This window comes from Erinaceus europaeus, chromosome 2 (assembly GCF_950295315.1).
Source record: "Erinaceus europaeus chromosome 2, mEriEur2.1, whole genome shotgun sequence".
NCBI lineage: Eukaryota > Metazoa > Chordata > Mammalia > Eulipotyphla > Erinaceidae > Erinaceus > Erinaceus europaeus.
Window position 1 is genome coordinate 1,194,596 of NC_080163.1, and position 27,812 is coordinate 1,222,407.

The window sequence follows — 27,812 nt, forward strand, 5'->3', positions numbered from 1 at the left end:
CGGTTCCAGCTGGCTATCTACAGAAAAGCAACATTCCTGCGACTGACCTCCCTCATGCAGCGTCACATCCCCTGCCAATTCTTCCCCTAGCCATCTACTTCGGACTGAGACTTGTATCGGACTTTCTGACATACCCTATATACATTTTACACAATTTTGAAGCAGCTTATTTCCCTTCACGCTGCTGGTTTTTCATAGACTGATCCTGAGTAATTCATAGACTTTACAGACTGTTGCCTTGAGGACTATACAATGCCAAATAGCCCCTCTGTTTGGTGGGTCATGCCTCCCACCTCCCCCTCATTATGTACCCTCGCCCCTTTCACCACCCAAGCAGGGAATGTTCCTTTACACACCAATCCTTCCCTTCACACCACACTGGCTTTTACTACTCCCCTAATTGTCCCTTCCTGTTTTGTTATATCATTTAGGCTTATGCTCAAAAGGTTTCTGCCCCATGATAGTCTTTTACAGACTTTGTACATCTTATGCAATTACTAGATAGAAAGATAGAAAAGATGTAGAGATATTGTGAAGAGATGGTTGAGCAGGCTGCACTTAAACCTATGAGATGAGTCTCTCCAGGTAAGTCTTCTCTCTAAAGAGGGGTTGAGCACAAGAGGACGCATAAATCTCACAAGGTTCGCAGCCATTTAAGCCTTCCCTCCTCCACAGAAAGTCCTACATCTTCCCACCTGAGCACGGCATTCCTCTAAAACATTTAAGCCTGCTCCATTCCATTTTTCTTTACTGTGTCCATTTAGATATAAAGGGATAGGATGAGATGTTGCTGAGGAGTTATTCTGATGCAGTCTCCGCCCACAGGTTTTACTACGCCCCACGAAATCCTAGCAGTGCCCCCTTCAACCAATCCTGGCCCCACACGTCACCCCTGGTTGTCGCCCAATAAAAAGCCCCCTGACCCCCCCCTCTCTGGGCTCTCAGCTCCCCCCTCTCAGATCTCGCCCCCTGCTCTCCCCCCATGGTCAGGTAGTGGGGACGGCCATTGCCGGCTGGCTCCACGTGGTCTGAACCACCCCCCCATCCTATAATAAAGATTTGTGTACCCCTTTGCTCTGGACGTCCACTCTCTTCTCCACGGTGCAGCCCAACACCAGACCGCCACAACAACACTGTCCCTGGGTCACGGCACTGAAGGTGAAGTTGGCCTGATAGGGCACAGCTTTGTACAATAGCCACTGAAACTGAGGGGGAGCAGGGGACCCCTCCTTGGACAACCAGAAGATGTTAGCAGGGATGTCAGAGTGGCACTGCAGGGTCATGTCCCCTCTCCAGGGCACCCAGGGCCCCGGCAGGGCTGACAGGGTGGGCCTGTTGTGTGTACCTGGGGGAGGTTTGTGGGGTCACAGCAGCCCCACCACAGAGACCCTGTCGGGGGCCCCCATCCTCCAGGGACCCTGCTGTGGCCCTCCCAGACCCCACCCCTCTGGGGTCCTTCCTCTACTCCCCCTGCTCCCTGCACCAGCCTCCTCCCAGCACCCCTCTCTGCACCTTCACCCATGGGTAGGGAGCCCCAGAACCCTGGGGGGCTCCTCACCCACCACCAGGAGGTCCAGGGGGTCACTAGGGGTTGACCACATGTGGGCCAGGCTGTGTCTCCCGAGACACCGGTACCGGCCCCCATGGGAGCTGTTGACGGGGCCCAGGGGGAAGTCAGGGCTGCGCTGCCCATCCAGCCGCTCTGGGCCCCAGGGATCTTCTTCCCTGGTCAGGGAGAATGTGTCAAAGCCGGCCTGGAAGCGACACTGCAGGGTCAGGCTGTCCCCGGTCAGCACCAGCTGGCCTGGCTGGGCCACCAGGGAGGGCACCTCCAACACCCCTGGGGACAGACAGACACATGGAACTCACCTCAGGCACTAGAGGCTCAGGGTCCTCACTGCTCCCCAGGCTGCTCTGCAACTCTGAACCCCGGACATCACCCCCAACTATCCCTGAGGCCCACTGGGCACATGGTTAAGGGGTCACCCCACCATCCCTGGGCCTACTGACACATGGTTTAGGGCATCAAGGGCACCTGGAGGGACAGGACAAGCAGGGCCTCTCACCTGTAACCTCGAGATGCAGGGGGTCGCTGGGCTCTGACCACTGCTGGGGGTAGGAGCTGGAGAAGCCGTAGCACCTGTGGGTGCCCCCGTGGGACGCATTCACGGGGCCCACAGGGAAGAGGACCTGGGGTCTCCCAGGGGAGGGTCGCTGTTCCATGTGGAGGGGTGGGTCAGCGCCATCCTCCTTCAGAAGGTGGAAAGTGCCCGATGCTGTCTCTGAGCTGCAGGAGAGGGTCACCCTCCCTCCTGCCTCCACCACAGGGCTCGGGTGGGCTGAGAGGGAGGGTGGGGGGAACACTCCTGAGGGAGAAGAGGAGCTGTGTTAGGGGGCCGTCACCTCAACATCCCAGGCTGCACTGTGGGCTGAGGCCCCTGAGCCCACACTCTGCCCCTCTCCTGTGAGGAGGAGCCCCCGTGGGGAGGGTCCCAGGTTCCCTCTCACCTGTCACCACCAGTGCCAGGGGCTCACTGCACTCTGAGGAGGAGTTACAGTTGAGGGGGCCACACCAGTACAGACCCCCATAATGTGAGACTACAGGCTCAAAGACAAACCCGGTCTTGTTTGAGGATTCCTGCAGGACATCACTCTCCCAGTCCACAGAGACGTTCCCTTTATACAGACGGTGGCCACCAGCCTGCAGGGACCCCTCACACCACAGGGTCACCCGGCTCCCCTTGGGGACCATGGCGCCTGGCTCTGCCCAGATGGAGGGTTTGGGGAGGGTCCCTGTGGAGGAGTCAGAGCTGAGAGTCAGGGCTGCCTCTGCCTCAGTTTCCCCAGATGTCCTCTGGCTCCTCCCACAAGGGAACCTCCCCACCCCCACTGTGCCCATTTCCCTGGGTTTCTGGGCTGAGGCTGAGGAGTGTGGGGACTCACCTGCCTGGATCTGGTCCCACAGCTCCCAACACAGCCCTGGAAGAGAGTCCCTGTGAGACCCTCACCCACCCACCCATCACACACAGAAGCTCCAGGCCTGGTCTGGGCCCTGAGCCTGGGGTCCCCTCTGGGCTGAGCACACCCCCTCCCAGAAGGCCTGCCCCCACTGAGCCCTGAGTCAGGGGTCCCTCAGGGACAGGACCTGGGAGGGAGGGGACCCCTCCTCTGTCCCCAAGCTCACCCAGGCAGAGAAGGGCAGTGAGAGTCCAGCTGGGGCTTTCTCCCATGGTCCCCAGGGTTCAGAGCTGGGGAGTCCCAGGGCTGGCAGGGTAGCACCACAATGTGAGAAGTTCTGTGTTCATGTGGAAATCAGGTTTCTCATTCTTGTCCTCACAGGAAGGGGAAGGGCCTCTCGGGGTCCCAGTCTCTCCCCGGAGGCCCAGACTATGGACAGAGGCTCTGGGTCCTAAAAGTAGACCTGTCTGTCACTAGATCCACAGGATCACCCAGCACCTCAGGGATGTCCCGGTGTCCCTGTGAGAGGCCCTTGTCCCTGTCACTGGAACGCAACTCCCCTGTGGGGAGGGAGCCCCTCTGTCCCAGGGGGGCACGTCTTGGCCCTGCTCCCTCCTGGGGCTCTCGTGCTTCCAGCTGTGTTTCTCTGGGTCAGTCCTGCCGGGTGCATTGAGCTCTGGGATGTGCAGGTGTGTGGGTGGTGACCAGACGGGGAGACATTAGCACTGGTGTCTTCAAGGTTTATTAAGGCTGACCCTCCTCCTCCTCTCTCTCTCTCTCTCTCTCTCTCAACTTCTCTATTTCACTTTCTCTCTTTGCCCTCTAAGATTCCACCACCAAACCTGATCTCATTTAATTGTTTACTCTTTGTTTTTGAACTGTGATTAATAGTACATTAGAAATTATAGGATTTTAGCCAATGGACCACAAAAAGGGGAGCAAGAATAGCTGTGCTTATATTTGACATAATAGACTTTAAAATAAATAAAATTTTAAAAGATAGGGATAGACATTACTTAGTGCTCAGAGCATCAGTCAATCAAGAGGACTTAGTGATTATCAACATCTATGCCTCCAAGGAGAGGCCATCTACTACTACTGAATATCTACTCAAAGAGCTACAGCATCATATTATCAGCAACACAGTCAGAGTAGGGGACTTCAACACCCCACTCTCTCAACTTGACAGATCACCCAGGCAGAAAATCAGGAAAGAAACAAGGGAGCTAAATGAAGAGACAGAGAAACTAGCGCTATTGGACATTATCAGAGTAAGGATGGTGATTTTACCATTTTTGTTAACTCATGAATCCCATTTTTGCTAACTCACGAATCCCAAGAATACACCTGCCCAAAGGAAAAAATAGATGCCATGCATTTACCTGAAGCAAATTCCGATAGATAGACTGGAGACCCGGGTGAGAGCTGGCAGGCTCCAGGGGATCCAGGTGGGCTAGCACATTTGTATGTGCATGGGCACATGCCTGCACATGTCTCCCCAAAGGCTTTGTCCTTTTTATTTATTACTGACTGGATAGAGTCAGACGAAGGTTGATGGAGGAGATAGACTGGAGAGAGCAAGAGAGAGACAGCTGCAGCCCAGCCCATTGCTCATGAAGCTTTCCCCCTGAAGTTGGGGACCAGGGGCTTGAACCCTAGTCTTTCTGCATTGCATGTGTGTGTTCAACCGGGTGCACAACCACCAGCCCCCTCTTCAAGGACTGTATCAGTCATTTAGTAGTTCACCTGAGCATGTGATTTTAGAACCTCATTCCCACTGCACCCACCACCAGAGTTCTGTGCCCTCAACCCCTACCCAGTGACAACCTCCAAACTTCTCCCAAATCTTAGAGACACTTAACCTAGTCCTGTGTGTTTCTTCTCTGCGAGCTCAGATGTTCCTGCTCTCTCGGTTCCACATATGAGCAAAACCACCTGATAGTGGGCTTTCACCTTGCTGACCTCACTGCAGAATCACCTCCACTGCTGTCCATTCTATATGAAGGACTCATGATTCTATTTTCAACTTGCTGGGAAGTCTCCCACTGAGTGTGTATCCATAACTCTTTCTCCAGTCACCTGTCACTGGGCATGTAGACTGCTTGCACTTCTTGGCTGACATGAGTATCACAACTCTGAACGTGGGTTTCATGTGTCCCCTTGAATTGACATTTCCATGTCAGCTAGAGACATGAGTACCATGGTGTTGCTGGAGCTCAAGGTCTTTCCATCTGCACAGGATTAAGGATGCTCTGTGCTGTTTGCCATGGAAGCTGCACCAATGTGGACCCAGGCGTGTGGCAGGGTCTCTCTGTCCACATCCGCCAATTCCTGTTGTCTCCTGACTTGTTAGTGGTCTACCTTCTTACTGGTGTGAGGTGTAGTGGTGCTCAAGAGGTTCATAATAGCTTCTGGCCATGAACACTTTCTACATTTTATGTATTTATTGGGATGTTTGCATAAAGACATAAATTGGGGGAGATTGAGAGGGAGAGAGAAGGCAACACCTGCAGTCCTGCTTCACTACTCATTGTGGGATTATGTGAAATTTGGTAGAGCTTAGAGACGCTCCCCCCCATCCTTGGATGGAAGTCTGGAAAGACACCCCACTTGTTAGCCTCTCTCCTTATAGAGATGAGCCAAGAGGTAAAAGTCTCCCAGACTTAGTTTCTCCTTGTTAGACTCTCAAGCTTACAGAAATCCTACAGGCCTCTTATGCTTAGTTTCTCCCTGCTAGCAGGCCACATGGCTGCCTACTTTGAGGTTCACTCAAAGTTCATATAGTCACTCGAAGTTCACACATCCACTACACCTTTAGATCACATAGTAGAACACACTCTATCATACACCTCAAACACCAGTTAGAGTAACCCCAAAAAACTCCATTTCCCTATGCCCTGTGATATCTATGATTTACAAAAATCACTGTTTTTCTTTCTCTACCTCACCTTACTGGTTTAACCCCTATGCTTCTCTCAAATGCCTTTGGATAATCAACTTGCCTGCACCATGGAGATTAATTGTCTTGACCTTTATGTGTCACATCAATACTTGTCATGCCAGCCCCCACCATAGGGGAAGCTGACCTTTAAGAAACCTGTAATTTCTGATGTATTTGAAGAATGCTCTTTGTTAACTTTCTATATATACTTAAACCCACCTTCCAATAAATGAGTGTTTGTACCAAAATGCTCCCCGACTTTTTCTGAATCAGCGAGCCCTTGAGCTAGTGAGGGAAGAGCAGCAGGCTTACCTCATGACTGGAGCCACCCCACGTGAGCCCCAACAAATCATGAAGTTTTCCTCCTATAAATGGGGGCCTGCGACCTGAACCGGGAACTTTGAGCACTGGACTGTGTGTGCTGAGCTAGATGCATCACCTCCCAGCTGTCCATGAATACTCTGTCCTGCAAAGCTATCTATCAAACATGAAAGAGTATACATGTGTTTGTTTGTGTATAAATATCAGATCCACAGCAAGCTAAGGGAGTTTGCCATTACCGGACCTCCATGACAAGCACTATGGAAAGGAATGTGACAGAAAAACATGAAGGCACATTTAACTCTCAACTAAGTGAAATACAGAAACACAGAGCCACAAACAAAACCCTAGAAATGTAAGGCAATGATGAAAGAAGAAAGAAGGCAGATTTTTGAATCCCGCAGTGCATTTCGTCATCCCGGGTCTCCTGTGGATGAGGCTCCCATGTGTCAGAGTCTTGGTCTCATGTTCAGGAGCTCTCTGCTGCTCTCCCTGAGGGGGTGGCCTGTTACCTCGTCTGTGGCTGTGCCTCCTTGCAGCTTGGACGCTTTCTATTGCCAAAGGCACAGTGTTCAGCACTTAGGTTCTAAAGGGTGTCCTGGGTCAGCTCCAGTACTTGTTGCCTCTGTGGCTCTTAGTTGCAGTTGTGAGTGGAGTCCTGTCATGGCTGAGGGCTGCTGCAGTCTGGCGCTGGCTGGGGTGCTAAGTCTTAGCTGAGTCTTGCTCCCTGACCTCTTCCCTGCACCACATGCAAGTCCACCATTTTCCAGCTGTGACGCTGTTTCTTGACCAGGAGTCCAGAGTGCTGATGGAGGCTATCATGACTTGTCATTTCACTGCTTGTGGTTCAGAGGAGAACAGCTCCCCAAGTCTACTTTCCTGTGGCTTCAGCCTGAAGTATACTGCACATGCACTTCAAGACCAAAGACTTTGAAGTGTGTGTGTGTGTGTGTGTGTGTTAGAGAGAGAGAAAACAAGAGAACATTTGAAAGTTCTCAGACATATGCTAATAACTAACATCCTTTTCCTGCCTAAATGAAAAGCTGAATAAGAACAGGTCCCAAACATCTTCATTAATACTCTAAATACTCATCATTATACTATAAATACTCATCAGTAATACTCTAAATACTCATCTGCAACCACATATGAGACCAAGGAGGCTTCCTGACAGCACATGTTACCTCTTACCGGTGACGTTTTATCAGGAAACTGTCAGAAAGACAGAACACTGTCTGGATATCAGAAAAGACCTTAAGGAACTGCAGAATTGTTGGGGCTCACGTAGGGGTGTCTCTCAGCCTGGAGGTAAGCTTACCGAGGCTCTATCACCAGCTCAAGGGACTGCATGATAAAGAAAGAGACTCGGGGTGGATTCTGGTATGAACAAACTCATTCATTGGGGAGTGAGTTTTGGTTAATATAGAAAGTTAAAAAAGAGAACATTTTTCACATACGTCAGAATTCACAGGTTTCCTTGAGGTCAGCTTGCCCCTTATGGTAGGGGTTGGTATAACAAGAGTTGATGTGATACATAAAGTTCATAACAATCTGTACCCTGATGCAGGCATTTAATTATCCAAAGGCATTTGAGAGAATAATAGGGGTTGAACCAGTAAGATGAGGTAGAGAAGGAAGAACTAAGCTTTAAGGACATCAAAAGGGCTCCAGGAAATAAGATTATGGGGGCTTTTCACTTGTCCGGTGTTAGGAGTGTGTGACAGGATGTGTTCTTCCTTTGTGATCAAAAGGTGAAGTGGAATGAGTCAAGTTTTAGTGAGTGAATCCTAAAGCAGGCAACCATTTGGCTGACAGCAGAGGGAACTAAGTGGGAGAGGGTGTAGGATTTTTGTGAATTTGGGAGTCTTACATAGGGCAAGCTAAGTGTGATAGATTTTTCCCTTTTGGCTTATCTCTATGGAGAGAGGCTAACAAGAGGGGTGTCTTTTCAGACCTCCATCCATGAAGATAGGGGGAGCTTCCCTAAGCTCTACCAAACTTCCACATAGTCCCACACTGAATGTTCTTTGTGTTTTCTGAGGCTAGAGGCAGACACCATGTTGGTGCCAGGACTCTGGAGCCAGGCTGGCAGAGTCCCGGTTAATCTGTGACAGAACTTGGAGATAGAGATTACTACAGGAGCTGGGGAGCAGCACAGGGGTTATGTAAAAGATTCTCATGCTTGAGCGTCTAAGGTGGCATGTTCAATCCACCATACCACTTTTTAAAGATATTTCTTTATTTAGTTTCCCTTTTGTTGCCTTTGTTGTTTTATTGTTATAATTATTATTGTTGTTATTGATGTCATTGTTGTTGGATAGGACAGAGAGAAATGGAGAGAGGAGGAGAATACAGAGAGAGGGAGAGAAAGATAAACACCTGCAGTCATGCTTCACCACCTGTGAAATGACTGCCCTACAGGTAGGGAGCCAGAGGCTTGAACCAGGATCCTTACTCTGGCTGTTACACTTCATGCCACATTCCCTTCTTCTTCTAGCATTTGCCCTTCTTCCGTAGCCAGTCAACAGTGTCAGGTTGAGCCTGATGTAAAGTTTCGAGACCTCCTTTGAATCTGGAGAGGTGGCAGTTGTTGACTATGTGGGTCATTGTCTGTAGCCATAGGGGCAGTTCGGGTCGTCTCTGGCTCCCCAGCGATGGAATATAGCGGCGCACTGGCCATGGCCTGTTTGATAGCGATTGAGGAGGGCCCAATCATAACGTGCTAGGTCAAAGCCGGGTTGACGCTCGCAGGGGTCTGTGATGAGGTGTTTGTTCTTTACCTCAGCTGACTGCCAACTCTGTTTCCAAGAGTCTGGAACAGAGAAGTTCAGTGTAGGCGTAGGGGACCAGATTGGGTGATGAGACGTCAAGCGTTAGACAGGGTGGGTGAAGATATCCGCGTATATTGGCAGGTCCCGTCGAGCATAGATGTGGGAAATGAACTTAGATGATGCTGCATCCCGACGAATATCTGGCGGGGCGATGTTGCTAAGAACTGGCAGCCGTGGAACTGGGGTGGAACGGATGGTTCCAGAAATTATCCTCATGGAGGAATATAATTTGGAATCGACCAAGTGGACATGGGGGCTACAGAAGCATACTGGGGCACAGTATTCTGCAGTGGAGTAGCATGATGCCAGAGATGATGATTGTAGTGTGGAAGCGCTCGCGACCCATGAGGAGCTGGCCAGTCTTGCAATGATGTTATTCCTCGCGCCCACCTTTGCTGCAGTTTTTATGAGATGTTCATGAAATGACAGAGTGCGATTGAGAGTAAAACCAAGATAGACTGGCTGGGCTTCATGCCGGATTCTCGTATCACCAAGCTGCATATTAAGCTCACTCGAGGCCGAGGCATGGTGTAGATGGAAAACAGATGATACCGTTTTTGCAGTGCTAGGGATTAGTCGCCATTTTTTACAGTAATCAGATATCAGAGACATGTCTTTCATGAGTGTTTCCTCGAGGATGTCGAACTTTGATGCCTGAGTTGCACAGCAGATATCATCGGCATAGATGAACTTCCTTGAAGAAGTTTCTGGGAGGTCATTGATGTAAATATTAAATAGCATAGGAGCCAGAACAGAGCCCTGGGGGAGGCCACTTGAGACAAGTCTCCATCTGCTAGACTTGTAACTCAGATGCACCTGGAATCTTCTGTTTTGGAGAAGAAACTATATAGTGTTGGCCACCCATGGAGGCAGGCATCTTGAGATCTTGACTAGGAGACCATGGTGCCAGACCGTGTCATAGGCTGCTGTGAGATCAACAAAGACAGCACCCGTCTTTAAATTCTTCTGGAATCCATTTTCATCGTAAGTTGAGAGGGCCAGGGCTTGTTCACAGGTAGATCTTCCTGGGCGGAAACCAGCTTGGGCGGGTGATAGGAATTTCTCTGTAAGATGAGAAATACGTGACAGAAGCAGCCTCTCAAGGAGTTTGTAACACACGGAGAGGAGAGAAATTGGTTTATAGCTGGTGGCCAGTGTTGGGTCTTTCTTTGGTTTCAAAACCGCTATAATCTTTGCACGATGCCAAACTTTGGGCATAGACTCAGATTCCAAGATGTGGGACAGGAATGAAGCGGGCGGGACCCAGGTTAAGAATGAGTTCTGGGGTGATGTTATCATAGCCAGCAGCTGTTCCAGGTTTAACCCTCTTCAAAGCGTCTTCCAGTTCAGACAGTGTAAAGGGAGAGAGTTTTGGAGATGGACAAGATAACCGAAAGTGGGATGACCACTCATGGGAAATTTCTCTTTTCCAGACTGGGTCGATCTTAGCACGTCCAACTTGAGTTAGGTGACTGGCCACTGAGTTTGGAGATACGGGAGGATGGGAGACGGCAGGGGGTTGGCTACTGGCACCCAGACTGTGAAGAAGCTTCCAGGCCTTCCTACTTGAGTGGATGAAGTTCAGACTTTCTGTGAGTCGTTGCCAGTGGGCTTGGCGTGCTGCATCCAGGGAGGCAATGAGATGGTCAGCCACATCTGGGTCGCCCGACTCATCATACTGCTTTAGTAGTTGCTCGCATTCAGCATCAAGACAAGGCGTATACTTAGCACATCTCCCACGAGGAATGGCTTGGGAAGCTGCTTTGAAGATGGCTTGGCGGAAGCGCCTGTAGGAATCTTCAGAGGGGATAGAGTTAATTGGAATTGCAGGAATAGATTTGTTGGTAAGATCACTGAACAGATGCCAGTTTGCTTTCTGAAAGTTCCATCTTAGTTTCTCCGAGCACAGAATCAGTGGGAGCTGGAGACCAATGTGGATGATAGCTGGGCGGTGATGACTGTGCGGGAAGATCTTGAGAACTTGTCTCGTAGCGGGAAAGGCTTGGCCGTTGACTATGCTAATCCAGCACAGGTTAGGTGACGAGTCTTTATTCCATCTAGCACTGTGAAAAGAGCCTGGCTGTTTGGGATCGTATAATAGGGAGAGGTCATTCGCTGAAGCCCAGTCGGCTAAGATAGAGCCGTCAGCACGAGTGGAGGAATATCCCCAGTCTTGGTGATGACTATTAAAGTCTGCAACGTAAACGGCTGGGTGATTCGGGCTAGGCAGGACCTCATTATCCCATGAGGCACTGGGAGGCTTATATATGTTGATGAGCTGAATAGTTCCAATAGTAATGGAGTCGTAGAAGGTCGAAGAGGCCGTATGGTAAACATCCGCAAGACACGATTTGGCATAGATGGCTCGGCTGTGTTTAGGATGGAGACTATAGCATATTAAATTGAATCCACTGATGGTGAATCGAGCAGCTTCATCGACTGATATATGTGTTTCTTGTAGGCAGATAACATCTGCCTGATGCTGTATCGCCAATTGACCAATAAGAACGTGTTTGGCAAAGGACAGCCCCTCAACATTAAGTTGGAGGACTCGAAGAGCAGGACCAACAGCTTGAAAGTTGTCAGGAGCTGCTTGTTGCTGGCTTTGAAAGTGACTGGGATCCATGTGGATTCAGTCGGCTAGGAAGGATCGTCAGTTTCCCCAATGAATGGGTACTCACATTCGCTTAACCCACTGTGCTACTGCCCAACTCCCTCCATCATACCAGTTTAAGTGAGATTTGTGCTGTTCTCTGGAGAGAGAGTTCTGGGGCTCAAGTGGGGTGGCTCCAGTCTGGAGGCAAGCTTACTGACCCTATCTCACCAGTTCTAGTGACTGTGTGATAAAGAAAAAGGGCTTGGGGAACATTCTGGTACAAACACTCGCTTTATTTGTGGGTGGGTTTGGGTATATATAGAGATTTAAACAAAGAACATTTTTCAAATACATCAGAAATTACAGATTTATTAAAGGTCATCTTGCCCCTGATAGGGGGATGATATGACAAGAATTGATGAGATACATAAAGGTCAAAACAATTACTCTCCTGATGCAGGCATTTAATTGTACAAAGGCAGCTGAGAGAAGAATAGGGGCTAAACCAGTAAGGTGAGATAGAGAAGGAAGAACAAGGCTTGATGTAAATTAAGGACATCAAAGGGCACCAGGAAATAAGATTTTGGGGGGCTTTTCACTCTCTGGTGTTAGGAGTGTGTGACAGGATGAGTTGTTCCTTTGTGATCAAAAGGTGAAGTGGATGTGTGAACTTTGAGTGAGTGAATATTAAAGCAGGCAACCATTTGGCTGACAGCAGGGGGAACTAAGTGTGAGGGGCCTGTAAGCTTTCTGTGAGCTTGAGAGTCTATCAAGGAGAAACTGAGTCTGGGAGACTTTTCCGTCGTGGCTCATCTCTATAAGGAGAGAGGCTAACAAGTGGGGTGTCTCTCCAGACCTCCATTTGAGGATGAGGGGAGCTTCCTCAAGCTCTACTAAGCTCTCACATAGTCCCACAAGGGAGGGAGGAAGGAAAGGAGGAAGGAAGGAAGAGAGAGGGAGAGGAAGGTAAAAAGGAGGGAAAGAGGGACTATGATGCTGACTGAGAAGGTTGCACATTTCAGGCATGGTCTCAGAGAGAGGAAGGAAGCAAGGAAAGGAGAGAGGAAGAAAGGGAGGAAGAGATATAGGGGGATAAAAAGAGGAAGGAGGATGGAAGGAAGGAGGGGTGGTGAGAAAGTAAGGAAGAGAAAGAGGGGGAAGGAAGGAAAGATGGAAAAATGAAGGAAGGAAGGAAAGAAGGAAGGAGGGAGGGAGGAAGGGAAGAATAAAGGAGGGGCTGTGCTGCTGAAATGGAAGTGGGCACTTTGCAGGTGTGGCTCTCAGCAGGGCTCTGTCCAGTCTCCCCCACTCTGACCCCTCATGGCAGGACTCCCTTCTCTGCTCTCAGCACCTGCTCTTGGGCAGTTCCTCATGGGCCCAAGAGCTGGGTATGCCACGAGCCACAAGCCGGGGCTTCAGCACTTTACAGAAGGCAGGTAAGCAGCCTTCACTGACTGGCACTCTTCACAGGAGCCTGCCACCAGAAAGGGGTTTCTGAAAAAGCTTAGGCAGGTACTGGCTTGAAAGGGGGTGTCTGCATGACCAGGAGGGCTGCAGGGCTGATTCTCAGGGCTGTGCTTGGCCCTGGGTGTGGCGGTCACCACCATTCTGCTGTTTGAGGAAGATTCTGTGTCCCTCAGAGGAGCTGTTCACAGCAGGGGCAGCACTCAGTCCACCTAAGGAAACATGTGCCCTTGAGAACCAGCAGGACAGGAGGTGAGCACAGGTTGGGGGCAAAAGGGAACTGGGGGTGCAGCCTCAGGTCCCAGGAGAATGGAAGAGCCATCCAGGGACAGTCAGGATCAAGGGAGAAACAGAAACCAGCTGAGCTGCAGGTGCTCTGCAGGGAGCATTCCAGGACTGCTGGCTGCCAGGCCCCTGCCCTCCAGCTCTCAGCAGACTTGAGCCCAGGCCTGCTGGGCCTGAGTCTGTGCCTGTGTCCCCATCACTCAGGGGAGAAATTGTTGTCACTCTGCCACCCTCCTGGTGGTGGTGGCACCCTGGGTGCTCCTCTGGCTGTGCCGAGCCTCCCACAACAGGACCCCGAGGGCCAGCAGCAGCAGGGCAGCCACGCCCATCCGGATCAGGTTCTTCACCCTGTGGTCCTGGGGCTGAGGGGCTGCCACTGTGGACACAGCAGTGTGGTCTTCAAGGGGAGATACTGGAATTGTGGACACAGAGGACAGGGGGTCAGGGGAGGTCAGTGTCATCCAGGCCCTGATATCACCCAGGTTCCACTTCCCTTGACAGGATGGAACCCTCTGACCAGCCCCAACCCTCCTCACTGTTCCTAGAGCTGGGCTTTCTCTGTGTCAGCTTGCTCTGTGTGGGCTTGCTCTGTGTGGGCAGAGTCAAGGAGAGATGGTGCCTGGAAGGTGACACAGTGGAGAAGGCCCTGGAGTCTCAGCAGCAGGCCCTGCATTGGGTCCCTGGCAGTGCACAGACCAGTGGGCTGAGCTGGCTCTTTCTCTCTTTCCTGTTTCTCTCATTAATAATAAATTCTACTTCTGGGAGGTATGGCCATGTAATAACTGTCATTGAACTGTCTCTCTTCCCAAAATATCAAATAAATACAAGGAGAGACCCAACTGAAGTCATAATCTATAGCTGAGGATACTGTGGCCTCAGGTGGGAGTTCGAATGTGGGTGGGACAAAAAGGGGTGCAGGTAGAGGAAGAGCAAAGTCGGGTCAGAGCTCTGGGCACCACAGCACTGAGCTGTGACATTTTGGCAATCTCAGTTTAAGTGCAGCAATAATTAAGGTAATTTGGAGAGCCAGGAGAAAATAGAAAAGGGCTTAAACTTCTCGACCTTAAAGGCTGTATTGAGCTTTCTGAACTTAATGCAAGGACACAACATAGACCAGAGCACTTGTGACCACAGGCAGTGCAAAACACACCCCCATCCCACCTGCCAAGGATCATACAAACAAAAGAAACCTAGAGATCACAAGAGCACCACTGCTGGCCAGCGTAACCAGTACAGAGTAGCAGCTGCTGCATCTCTCCACTGTCCCTGTGTTGGTATGCTTCTAAAAACCCCTTCTGTTTCATTAGTTTAATCTTCCCTGCTTAACACTATTCTATTTACATAACCACTTCATTCTATTTACATAACCTCTGTTAACAAGCACCACCTTCCCTCCAGGGCATTGGTGGTTTAGTGGTAGAATTCTCACCTGCTCCGCCTCCTCTCCTTGTCATACCCTGATTTTCACCAGTCACTTTTCTCTCCACCCTTTCTGAATCTCATCCTGTTCCCACCCTACTGGGCTAGTATATTTATAAGGACAAGATTGTAGTTTTAGTTTAGGTTAGCTTGGTATAGATTGCGCTGCATCCTGCATGAATAAAGAGACACTGCGTACAACCCAGCCATGAGTCCCGGGTCGTCTGTCTCCCATCAATGAAGCTCAGCCCGACATCCCTGGTCAGAAACAAGTCAATTCAGGCCAGTGTGAATAGTGGATTGAATGGCACTGAGACAGGGACCTCATCACACACCATATCCCATGGTTAAATCAAGAAGAAACATTGCAGAAATTAACCAGGACAAAAGTCCAGACAGAATCTTCCTAAGTGTTTTGAGTACAGGACCCAAACACTAATTGACCTATTAGTCACAGGAGTGAGAAAAGAGTTTGAAAATAGCATCATCAGAAATGAGGAAACAGCACATGAGACTCTGAAAGAAAACACTATCTGGAGGTAATTGGAGAGTTGGAAGCTGAAATAGCTGAGCTAAGATCACAGCTAGCTGAACAAGCTAAGACAGTATCATAACAGGGTAACAAAATAACTGAGCTACAGAAAACAACAGAGGGGAGAGAGAAGAGAATAAGTGAGACAGGAAATAGAATTAGCAAGACTGAGGATGAATTAGAGAAAACTAAGAAAGGAAGAAATCTCAAAAAGAGATAGAGAGTTACTTAAAACTACAACAGAGACCTATGGGATGACTTCAGATGAAATAATATGCACATTATTGGCTGGCCAGAGGAAGAAAGAGAGGGAGGGGAAGAAAGCATTCTTCAGGACATAATAGCTGAGAACTTCTGTAGTCTAGGCAACATCAAAGACGTAAAGGTTCAAGAAGCTCAGAGAGTCCCAGAAGGAATAAACCCAGACTTAAAGACAACAAGATACCCAAAACACCAAGACACATCATATTTAGAATGGAAAGAAATAAGGATAAAAAAGGATCTGAAGGCTGCAAGAGAAAATTAGAGTCACTTATAGAGGAAAACCCATAAGATTAGCAGCAGACTTCTCCACACAGACACTACAGGCCAGAAGAGAATGGCAGCATACCTATCGAGTGCTCAATGAGAGAGGCTTTCAACCAAGACTACTGTATCCTGCTAGACTGTCATTCAGACTAGATGGAGGCATAAAAACCTTTTCAGACACGCAAAAGCTGGAAGAATCAACTATCACCAAGCCTACCCTGCAAGAAGTTCTGATATTTCTCCTATAACCAATCAGATCACAGTGGTCCGGGAGGTGGTGCAATGGATAAAGCACTGGCTTCTCAACCATGAGTTTCTGAATTCAATCCCCAGCAGCACATGTAGCAGAGTGATGCCTCGTTTTTCTCTTCCTGCCTATCTTTGTCATAAATAAATAAATTCTTAAAGAAAAGATCAATAAAGTTTGAAAAAAACCAGACCACAAATATACCATAAATCAGGACACTCTAAAATTTTGGAATAATTTTATGGAATTGATGGAAATAAATATAATGGAATGGCATTAAAGTATCTTCATTCTATAATATCAATTAATGTCAATGGCCTGAATTCACCTATTTTAAATAAGGCTTTTTATTATTTATTTTCCCTTTGGTTGCCCTTGTTGTTTCTATTATTGTTGTAGTTATTATTGTTGTTGTTGATGTCGTCACTGTTGGATAGGACAAAGAGAAATGGAGAGGGGAGGGGAAGACAGAGAGGGGGAGAGAAAGGGAAACACCTGCAGACCTGCTTCACCGCCTGTGAAGCGACTCACCTGCAGGTGGAGAGCTGGGTGTTCAAATCAGGATTCTTATTCTGGTCTTTGCGGTTTGCACCACCTTCGCTTAACCCACTGTGCTACCGCCCAGCCTCTGTATTCACCTATTAAAAGGCATAGATTAGGAAGATGAATCAGAAAACACAACCCAATCTTATGTACTCTGTAGGAATGTAACGTAACTCAACAAGACAAACACAGACTCAACGTGAAAGGATGGAAAACTACCATACAAGAGAGTGGACCACAAAAAAGGAGCAGTAACAAGTATTCTGAATCTGAAATGATAGGCCTTAAAGCAAGTACACATTTAGAACATAGGGGTGGACAACTAACTACTTAAGGCTCAGAGGGTCAATCAATCAAGATGTCTTAATGATTATTAACATGCAGAGCACCCAAGGAGAGGCCATATAAATACATCAAACATCTACTGAAAAGGCTACAACAATAAATTAACAGCAACACAGTAATAGTGGGGGATTTCGACACCCTTGGATATTAGACAAGAAACTATCAAATACTTAGAGGAAATTATTGCATAACTCTTTACCATCTAAATTTTAAAGGCACCATCAATGACATAAATCCAATTAAAAAATGAAATAAAAAAATTGAACCATAAACACAAAGCAGACTTGGACTGGGTCTGGTGTATTGCACCAAAGTAAAGGACTCTAGGGTAGGCGGTTAGGCAGGACTTGAAAAACAAGCTCAGAGGGGAAAACTCTAAGCAGAACTTGGACTGGAGTTGGTGTACTGCACCAAAGTAAGATTCTGGGGTGGGGGAGGTTTCAGGTGCTGGAACCTGATGGCAGAGGAGGATCTATGGGGGTGTATTGCTGTGTAGAAATGTTAAGAATATACAAACGATTGTATGTTCCTGTGTAAACTATTAATCCCCCAATAAAGAAATTTAAGAAACAAACAAACAAACAAGCAAACAAAAAATCCTGGGGTGTGGAAAGACAGCATAATTCTTCTGCAAAAAACTTTCATGCTTGAGGTTCTGAGGTCCCAGGCTTAATCCCCAGCACCACCATCAACCAAACTTAGAAAAATAAAATCCTTCTAAACTTTAGTATTAGAGAGACACAGATGAGGAGTTCTTGGTCCTGTCGTCTGTCCCTTGGGCAGGCTCTATAATGCCCTGCTTCTCTCAACACAGCTATCCCTGAGTGACCCTTCCTCTGCTGTGAGGGGTCAGTTCCACTGGACTCTCTTAAACTTCTGTTTTGCATTTAGACTTTGCCTCTGTGTCACTTCCACAGCAGCCCCTCCTTCACCAAGAGCTGCAAACATCTCTCTCCCGCCTGAGCTGTGAGCTCACTGGGACATCACCTGGCCTCAGCTTCCTGTGGGGACTCTGTGGGTCTCTGCGAAGGTCAGCTGTGAGCACTGCTCTGTGAGGTCACTCTTGGGGGCCACAGCCCAGCTGACTCCTAAGCACCAGGAGTCTGTCAGGAGCCCACGAGACTAAGAGGAGGCAGAGAGCATGACAGGGTCAGCTGGCCTGGGTGCTGGGGAAGGTCAGGGTCCCCTCCCAGGACAGATCAAATCTGTCAGAACCCAGAGCAGAGCCACAGAGGAAGGTCAGCATCTGTCCAGGGGCCAAACAGGGCCCTACAGGCTCAGGAGGGAGGGCTTACCAGATGCCCCTCAGTGACCAGTGGGCACTCAGGGCAGCCCACACTCTCCTTACCTGACCCAGGCATTGTGCCACACTCTGTGTCTCTCACTGGGGTACCTGAATTCTCCTCTCCCAGCCTCCCTCCTGGGGCTCCCCTGACACCAATACCTCAATAAATTTTTGGGAACCTCAGACTATGAATGGGGCAGGAGGGGACCCTCACCTGAGACCAGGAGCTCCAGGGGCTCACTGGGGGGTGACCACACCTGGGGTCTGTCACTGTAATTGCCATGGCATCTGAAGGTCCCCCTGCGGTTGGGGGTCACAGGGTCCACACGGAACAGGGCCTGGACCTGCCCACTGGGGTGTGGCTGTGTGTCCAGGGTCCAGGGGGACGTGTCTTCTCCTTGCTGAGTCAGAACCATCCTGTCAAATCTCTGCCCTGAGGCACACTGGAGGGTTACGGTCCCTCCTGGGGTCACCACAGGGCTCGGCAGAGCTGACAGGGAGGGTTTCCTGTAGGATCCTAGGAGAGGAGGTGGCAGCATTGGAAATGGGGTTCCCGCTACTCCCCAGGACTGGTGTGATGGGGACCCCTACAGGGCAGACCCCCTTCCTGGGGAAGAGCCTGAGCTGGGGTTCCTGAGTGAGTCTCACCTGAAACCACCACCAGCTCCAGGGGGTCACTGAGCTCTGACCAGTCAGAGGAGATGAGATAGAGACATCTGTATATCCCTGCTTGTTGCTCTGCCAAGTAGGTGACAGAGAACTTGGCCTTGTGACTGGGTGTCCACGTGATCTCTATGTCCCAGGGTGCTGGGCTTTGCTCTTTATTCAGATGGAACTCCTGGGCCCCCAGAGTCCCCTGACACCAGAGAGTCACAGGGCTCCCCCAGGGGACCACAGGGCCTGGCTCAGCCCAGAGGGTGGGTTTGGGGAGGGTTCCTGGAAGGAAATCAGAGGTGGGGTCACAGTACAGTTCCACCCCCAGGCCCCAGCTCTCAGGCCACCGCCCTCCCCGATATACCGCCACTAGATGTGGGCCCACTAGAGGCCTCCCAGGGCCTCTAGTCCCCAGTCCCCAATGAGGGCCCTGGGAGCCTGGGGACAGACTCACCTGCCTGAACACAGGTCCTGGGGCCCACACTCAGCCCTGGAAGAGAGTCCCTGTGAGAGGGGTGTCCTGAGTCCTGAGCACAAGTCTCTCCCCCCACAACCCCTGAGTCCTGGGGCCCTGACCCAGAAGGCCTAGATGTGGGGTCTCTTCCAGACTGGGGTGTCCCCCCTGGTCATCTCACCCAGGCAGAGCAGGGCTGTGAGGGTGGGGGTCATGGTGTGTCCTCCTCTGGGCCCAGTGGCCCCTCTGAGAGCAGCAGAATTGACAGACACACAGTGTGTTCTCTCAGGGCTGGGCCTCCCTGTCACAAGGTTGTCATGTCAGCACCCCCACAGAAAGGGGGAACTGCCCCCCACAGGAGGCTCAGTCTCATTTACTAAGAGAGCAGCCAGCCCAGTGCCTTCCTGAGGGGACCTTGATGAGCAGGGACCAGACCATGTTGTATCAGGACTCATCCACAGGGTCCATTCTCATAAGATGATCCCACACACTCTGGAATCATGGGCAGTGCTAGGTGTGAGGGGACTCAGGGCTGTTGCCTGTAGGCTCAGATCTGCAGACTTGATTCCCAGGTCACTGTGCTGTCAGCTTGGGTCCCTGTGGTCTGGGCACCCAGGGGAACCAGGCAGAGAGGGAAGGAAGCAGAGCCCAGAGTGTGGGCTTTCTCCCTACCACGCCCGCATGGACTTCTCTGTTTTGGACAGCAGTATCCTCCTCCCTCTATGAGCATCCTGGGCCATACTACCCCTCAGGCCCCGTCTCCTTGCAGAGCTTCCTTCTGTCATGTGGGAGGTAAGAACCGGTTTAATCCAGATCTCCCACAGCCCATGTTTCCCGATGCCAACAGCCTCACTGCTCTGTGTTCTCAGTGACAGTTCCCAGGACTTGGGACCCAAATGATCTTCCAGAAACGTCTGAACATGAGGCTTTGGCAACCACCCTCAGGGCTCAATGCAGGACTGTCCTGTGGTGGGGTCCTGGGGGACTCCGGGGTCAGGGAAGCAGAGGAAACCTGGGGAGAGTCCATCCAAAGTCCCCGGGTGTTCAGGGCCCTGAGGTGCAGAGCAAGTGCACAGTCCCTGGTGTTTGTCCTCCCCTGGGCCTCCCACAGCTGAGTCTTGGGTTCTTCATGGGCTGGTGAGTCAGGCCTGGAATAGAAGGACCTGGAGTGCCACCATTCTGTTCTGCTGAGCTGTGTTCACATGCGGGTCTCAGGTTCTTCTAGGGTCTGATGATGGTGAGCGGCATGTGTCTACTTTTATCCAGAGCAAGCAGGGTGCCAGAGTGCGCACGTATGGATGGAGGCAGGAGGGAGGCAGAGGCAGGCAGAGGAGAGGCCTCTGAGAGCTGCCGCCTCACCTGGACTCTCAGCTCAGGTGCGGGGGCACAGGCCGATCTCTGCACTCGTGTGGGTTCACAACCCCTTGTGGACACGCTGCAGAAGGCGCCCAAGGACGGGGCGTTAGTCCCCATGGAGTCTCAGATCAAGATGTAGAGCCACAGAGTTGAAGGGCTCCCAGGTGGTGAGATGCCCCCCGGCTCCCTGCTGCCACCAGGGGATGGCTGGACTCTCCTGCCATCCCTGTGACTCCCTTGCTGCCCTCCACCAGGTGCCAGGGAATGGAGACTCGCCCATGCCCTGTGGTATTCTCTCATTGGCCAGAGCTATCCAGCTTCACCCAGTGAGGGCAGCGCTCCTTGTTCCCACTGGCCTGCCTTCCAGAGGACATCCCAGAGGGGAACACTGGACAAGGTCTGTCTCCAAACTCCCTTGTTTATTGGCCTGTGGCTGTAAACATGCCTCAAAAGGCCATATCTCGACTCACACTTGTTGGCCTGCTTCAAATTCTGCTTCTAAGACTGCCAGGATAGCCTGAGGGTGCTTCTTCCTTAGCAAGTGCTCTCTCGGTTGGAGAGAACTCAACTGGAGCCAACCTAGGATGCTGCGTGGGAGAGGGATCAGGTACTTGTGATGAGCTAGCATCGCAGGAGAGAGACTCTGGGACTCTTGGAGCCAGAAGGCAATCCCAAGTGTGTTTACTTCAGAAGAGCAGCTGTATTTATACTCGCCAAGTAGGGTGGAAACAGGGTGTGAGGTAGAGAGGGTGGAGCGAAAAGAGAGTGGTGGAAATCAGGGTGTGACTGGGAGAGGGGGCTGAGCAAAAAGACAGTTCGAACCATGGGGGATTAAACCAATGCCCTGCAAGCAGGGCGGTTCTCTGGTTGTGTAAATAGATCGCAGAGTTAAGCAGGTGGAAGCTGGCATACTTCCCAACATCTCCCCCTTTCTTTTAAACTAATGGCCATAGTATCAGAAGTGTGGGGTGAACAGAAACCTATATCATAGAGGCATTTTCAAAAGAAATGGCACAAGACATGGAGTAAAAAGTAAGAGAGCAGCAAGAACCAGTGTGATGCCAAGGGGAGGCGTGAGGGGGGCGTTTCCTGCCTCAAAGGGCAGTGCCTATCAGGTGAAAGGGCGTTTCTCGCCTCTCTGGGCATCTCTTGCCTCTGTGAGCATTTTCTGCCTGAAAGGGCACTTCCTGACTCTGTGGGCATCTCTTGCCTCTGGAGGCGTTTCATACCTCAAAGGGCATTTCCTGCCTCTGGGGGCAGGACCTAGTAAGGAGGGGGGTTTCCTGCCTCTGTGGGCAGGGCCTGAAAGGTAGGGGGCGTTGCCTATAGAGTCCCAAGGCAGCTGGCTGCAAAGTCTACAGATTGCTGACGTCAGTCTTTGAGAAACCAAGCAGCGTAAAAGGAAGCTGCTGTAAAGCTGTATAAAGTGTCCACGAGGTGTACCAGTAAGTCCAATAGACATGTCAGTCCAAAGCAGATGACCACGGAAGAAATGCCAGGGGATGAAATTCTGCACGTCTGTCTTTATGGGGAAGGTCAACCACTGGAATTCCAATTTTCTGTCAAGAGTGAGCTTTGGAGTTTGTTAATCTGTTTCTTCAGGTCGTACCAGGTCACATCATTGATTTTTTGGGGGGCTGCTGTAGTCATGCCATCTTGTGGGTGATGTCAGAGAACAGGGGTCCAAATGGATTTCCAGGGATTCCATTTGAGCAGATGCTTTTTCATGTGAGACTTGACAGCTGTAATTCACTTACTTGTGAAGCAAAATTTGTAGCAGATTAGAAGTTTACTATAATTGATAACTCCATTATAATTGGTTTAAGTACCATTATAATTTTGGAAGTCCTTTCTAGTATGATTTCAAGGTTGTTTAAACAGTATAAGCTCAATAGAAGAACCATGGTTAGAAGCCTCAGGCATGAGAATCATTAGCATAATCATAGCACTATACATCCTGCCCATACTCATACAGTTTTCAAGATTAAACGTTTTATATTTATACCAAGATGTAAAAAAATCAAAAGAGGAAAAACAATTTTTTGGACTGTTTCTGGATGTCTCTAGAAATGATGGCTGCATCCAGCATTTTAAAAAATATTTTATTTTATTTAAATTTTCCCTTTTGTTGCCCTTGTTGTTTTATTATTGTAGTTATTATTGTTGTTGTCGTTGTTGGATAGGAGAGAGAGAAATAGAGAGAGGAGGGGAAGACAGAGAGGAGGAGAGAAAGATAGACACCTGCAGACCTGCTTCACCACCTGTGAATTGACTCCTCTGCAGGTGGGGAGCTGGGGTTCGAACCAGGATCCTTATGCCGGTCCTTGTGCTTTGCGCCACCTGTGCTTAACCCACTGTGCTACAGCCCGACTCCCCAGCATTTTTTTTAAAGTCAATTAAATTTCAGAATACTCACAGCAAAATGGGCTATACAAAAATTCAGTCATTCAAATCACTTTCTTACGAAACACAACTTGAACCAGATTATTAGATTCCACTATGTCGTATCATGAGTCCCCCGTAGGGCGTCCTAGCTTAAAAAGCTCCTCAAAATTCCATTTAGGGTGCTTCTGACGGTTCCTGCAGGATTGCAGGCATCCATCCCCAAAAACGTCTTCCCATAGAAGAAAGAATTGAATGAGGAGGGTAGAACTAACCATGTGTCTCCATTCTTGGGGATTGTCAGGGTACTTGAGAATGCTCTTCAATTTAGGGTAGTCCTTCTCCATGTGAAACATGCGAGAGGAAGTCCAGAAAGTCCCAGGGGAAATCTCCGTGCATCTCCCAAACTCTACGATCACAGTCATAAGGAACCAAAGTGTGGTCCGTAGCAAAATGTAGTCCTTCTCCTTGGGAAACATGGGAGAGGGAGTCCAGAAAGTCCCAGGGGAAATCTCCGTGCATCTCCCAAACTCTACGATCACAGTCATAAGGAACCAAAGTGTGGTCCGTAGCAAAATGTAGTCCTTCTCCTTGGGAAACATGGGAGAGGGAGTCCAGAAAGTCCCAGGGGAAATCTCTACACATCTCCCAAGCTCTAGGATCACAGTCATAAGGAACCAAATTTCCCTACAAGTAATCCCATTGGCCAGTGTCCATAGGCCCCGCCCAGGAGAGTCAAGTCCTCTCGATCAGGTGTTTTGCTGCCACCTTGTGGACTCACAGCAGAATGCAGCTAGGGATAGAAATTCATCAACTCCCAGGGGAATCTTCCCATCCAAGGAGAGAAAGTCTAGGTATTGGAGAGGCAAATGCTTGAACACAAAACAAAACCATTTTGTGAGTCGTGTGCAACTCACACATGAAAAAGCGCTGTGTCCAAAACCTGAGCTCTCCTCAGTCTATAAGCTGCTTAGACAACTTTGGTGCTTTTCTGCCCCCTTGTGGACATGCAGCAGAATGCAGCTAGGGACAGAAATTCATCAACTCCCAGGGGAGTCTTCCCATCAAAGGAGAAAAAGCCTAGGAATTGCAAAACCAGATGCTGGAAAACACACACACACACACACACACACACACACACACACACACACACACACACACACACACACACACACACACACTTTGAGAGTCGTGTACAACTCACACATGAAAATGCGCTGTGTCCAAAGCCTGAGCGCTCCTCATTCCACAAGCTGCTAGACAACTTTGGTGCTTTGCTGCCGCCTTGTGGACACACATCAGAATGCAGCTGGCTCCTAAATGACCAAGTCCCCTGGAGTCTTCCCCTTGTCACAGGAGATTAAGCCTAGGAAATGGCAAAGAGCCGGCGGCCCCGAGGGAAGAACCAGTGTTCTGTGCATCGCATGTGCAGTCCTCACATGAAAATGCGCTGTGGCTGGCAAGTTAGCTTGTTTGAATACTGAAGGTGCTTTCTCATGGACACAACCCAGGTTCAAGCCCAGCCCCACCACCTGCGGGTGGCTTCAGTGCTGTGGCCCCAACTCCAGTGTGTGTGTGTGTCTACCTGAGGAAACAATGCGGCCTGAAATGGGGAAGCCCCAGTGTAGGCCAAAAATAAAACTGTACTTCAAATAAAATGGACTAGGAGATCATTCTATAGGAACTTGGGTCTCAAGTTACTTTTTTCCCCCTTGCTGTCAGGTTACTGCTGGGGCTCAGCATTGGCACTAGGAATCCGCTGATCCTGATAGCCATTTTTAGTATTATTATTATTATTTTTAAATTGTATTCAATGGGACAGAGAGAAATTGAGAAGGGAGGGGTAGATAAATAGAGAGAGAAAGCCTAACACCTGTTGACCTGCTTCACTGCATGTGAAGAGACCCCTGGCAGGTGGTTAGAGCAGGAAGCCCAGGCCTTCACGTGGCTCCTTGCACTAAGCACTATATCAGCTTAACCGAGTGCATCACTGTCAGCCCCCTCAGTTTTACATTTGATGTAAAAATCACGAACATTCTAGGAAAATGTTTAATTTCCTAGCAATGGAAAGTTTTGGGAACTAAAAGACACTGCTAATTTTGAGACATCTGGGAAGAAGAAACTGCTCCTCATGGTATTTCTGGAGAAGCCAGATGGGCAAAATCCAGGAGACATTTTTACAAGTCACAAACAAGAAGAAAGCACAGGGAGACCCAACTTAGGCCACGTCATACAGGCAGAAGTCTATCAAGTGGAGGCTGCTCCAGGGATGCCCTGGATGTTCATGTCCACGGAAACTGAGATTTCTGTGGAGTGAAGGGAAATGCAGGAACATCAAACTCCATTAGATCAGAAGAAAGCAGGCGACCCCTTTGCCATGATGGATGAAATGAATGGTTTTATTTAAAAGATAAATGCCAGGGAAAGAATGGAGTCTGATTTTTACGCTGAGAGAACCTGCTCCATGCATATGCAAGGAGCCTGTGAAAAAGGAATCAGGAGAATGTGGTGATTCTGAATAAGATAAATCACATGCTCAGCAGTCCCCAAGTTCACCACCACAACCCACAGTGTGCTTTTGGGGAATTATGCTCAGGATCCTGCAAACAAACACCAAGTCATCCCTGTCTCTGCTGCTGGAAATGCCCCTGCTGGACCAGGAGGTGGGGTGCAGGTCCAGCTGAGTCACTGGTGGCACCTGCGGCTGCGCTGCCACCCTCTCCCCAGCCTCCTCAGGAAGTTGCCATTTGGGCTCGACATGGAGGAGAGAGAGAGGAGATCCAGAGCTGAGAGGGGACACAATTCTTTATTTGCGCGGGCACCTCAGAGTTGGGTAAGAGTGCAGTAGTTGGGGCCACGTGGAGCTAGCAGAAATGGCCGCCTCCTGCTAAGTGCAGCCTCCTTCCCTTGTGTCCAGCCACCAAGGTGAAAAGCGGGCAAGAGAGTGAAGGGCAGAATAAGAAGGGATTTTATGGGAGAAAGTTGGGACATGATTAGTTAGGAAACAAGGCACTTGGGGATAGGATAATGGGCAGGGGAGGAGTAACCAAAGCACTCCAGGGTAGGATAATAGCTCTTGCGGGAATGGGAAGGGGGAGGAGTAACCAAAGCACTCCAGGGTAGGATAATAGCTCTTGCGGGAATGGGAAGGGGGAGGAGTAATCAAAGCACTCCAACTAATGCGGGGAATTGACAATGCCCTGAGCAGACAACATGGCATATGTGACTGAATCTGCGCAATTTCCCGGCATCTCCCCCTTTCCTTTTCCCTAATGGCCACAGTATAGTAAATTTAGAGTGGATCAGGCTTAAATGTTTTTTAAGGAATGCCATGCTCAGGTGGGAAGATGTAGGATGTTTTTGTGGGGGGAGGGAAGATTTACATGGCTGACAACCTTGTGAGATTTATATGTCCCCCCTGTGCTCAACCCCTCTGTAGAGAGAGAGACTTATCTGGAGGGACTCATCTCATAGGTTAAGCTCTGCCAGGCTCCATCATCTCCCCAAATTATTTCTACATCTTTCCCTATCTTTCTATCCGGTCATTGCATTAAGATGGGTCAATGTCTATAAAAGACTCCATCTGTGACAGAGGAATAGTAGTGTAGGGGTGCACAGAAACCTACTGGGCATAAACCTGAATGCTATAACAAAACAGAAAGGAACAAGTAGGGGAGCAGTAAGAGCCAGTGTGATACCAAGGCAAGGCTGTTGGGCAGGGAGGTGTTTCCTGTCTCTGGGGGTGTCTTCTGAATCTGGTAGCGGGGCCTAGTAATGAGGGAAGGGCATTTCCCACCTCAAAGGATAGGACCTGCAAAGGGGAGGGCATGGCCTGATAAGCGGAGGGGCTATTTGGCGTTGTATAGTACTCAAGGCAACAGGCTGCAAAGTCCATGAACTACTGTGGGTCAGTCTTTGAAAAACCAGCAGCGTGAAGGGAAGGAAGCTGCTGTAAAATTGTGTAAAGTGTCCAAAGGGTATACCAGCAAGTCCATTAGACGTCTCAGTCCAAATTAGGCGACTAGAGGGAGAAATGCCAGGGGATGAAATGCTGCACGTCTATCTCTATGGGGAAGGTCAGCCATGGAATTCTGCTTTTCTGTAGAAAGTGAGCTGGAACTGCCAAAACATGATAGGCAAAGCAGAAGCAGGAAAGGCAGATAGTGAGAAAGTCCTGCCCTTGGAGTCTGTGAATCAGGTTCTTCAGATTGTGTCAGGTCATATCATGAGTATCAGGGGGTGTGCCACTGTAGTTGTGCCACCTAGTGGGTGATGTCAGAGTGTGCAGGGGTCCAGATGGTTTTTCCAGGGACTCCTGTGAAAGAATCACAAACAATCTGCTTCCCATGGTTAGCAGGGCATCTGAATCAAATTTTTTTTATAGGAAAAGAGGTTTGGTGCCTTAGCCAACTGAATAGTGGGGGGATGTATTTCCCCTTATTTCTTACTTTACTTAATTGAGCCTAGACGTTTGGCAGGCCTTCTCAACAACCATTTGTCTTTGGTGGTAGTATGGGATGTCTGTGGCACGGGTGATGTTATAAAGGGAAAAATCTTTAAATTGTTGGCTGACAAAGGCAGGCCTGTAGTGGCAAAATGAGACACACCAGTTAAGTGTAGAAAATATGTTAATGTTGTTAATTCACATAAGTTCTACATGGATGTTGTTTA

The 27,812-nt window shown here is 49.5% G+C and overlaps 1 protein-coding gene across 1 annotated transcript in view; it reads right to left on the reverse strand.

The window, feature by feature from the left end:
- Window positions 1–27,812, reverse strand: part of LOC103128202 (leukocyte immunoglobulin-like receptor subfamily A member 6) — a 180,698-nt gene that overhangs the window by 21,092 nt on the left and 131,794 nt on the right. The window contains exon 3 of the mRNA XM_060173025.1: window positions 18,944–19,231. Within this exon, the coding sequence (XP_060029008.1) occupies window positions 18,944–19,231 (288 nt within the window). The remainder of the gene's footprint in view (window positions 1–18,943; window positions 19,232–27,812) is intronic.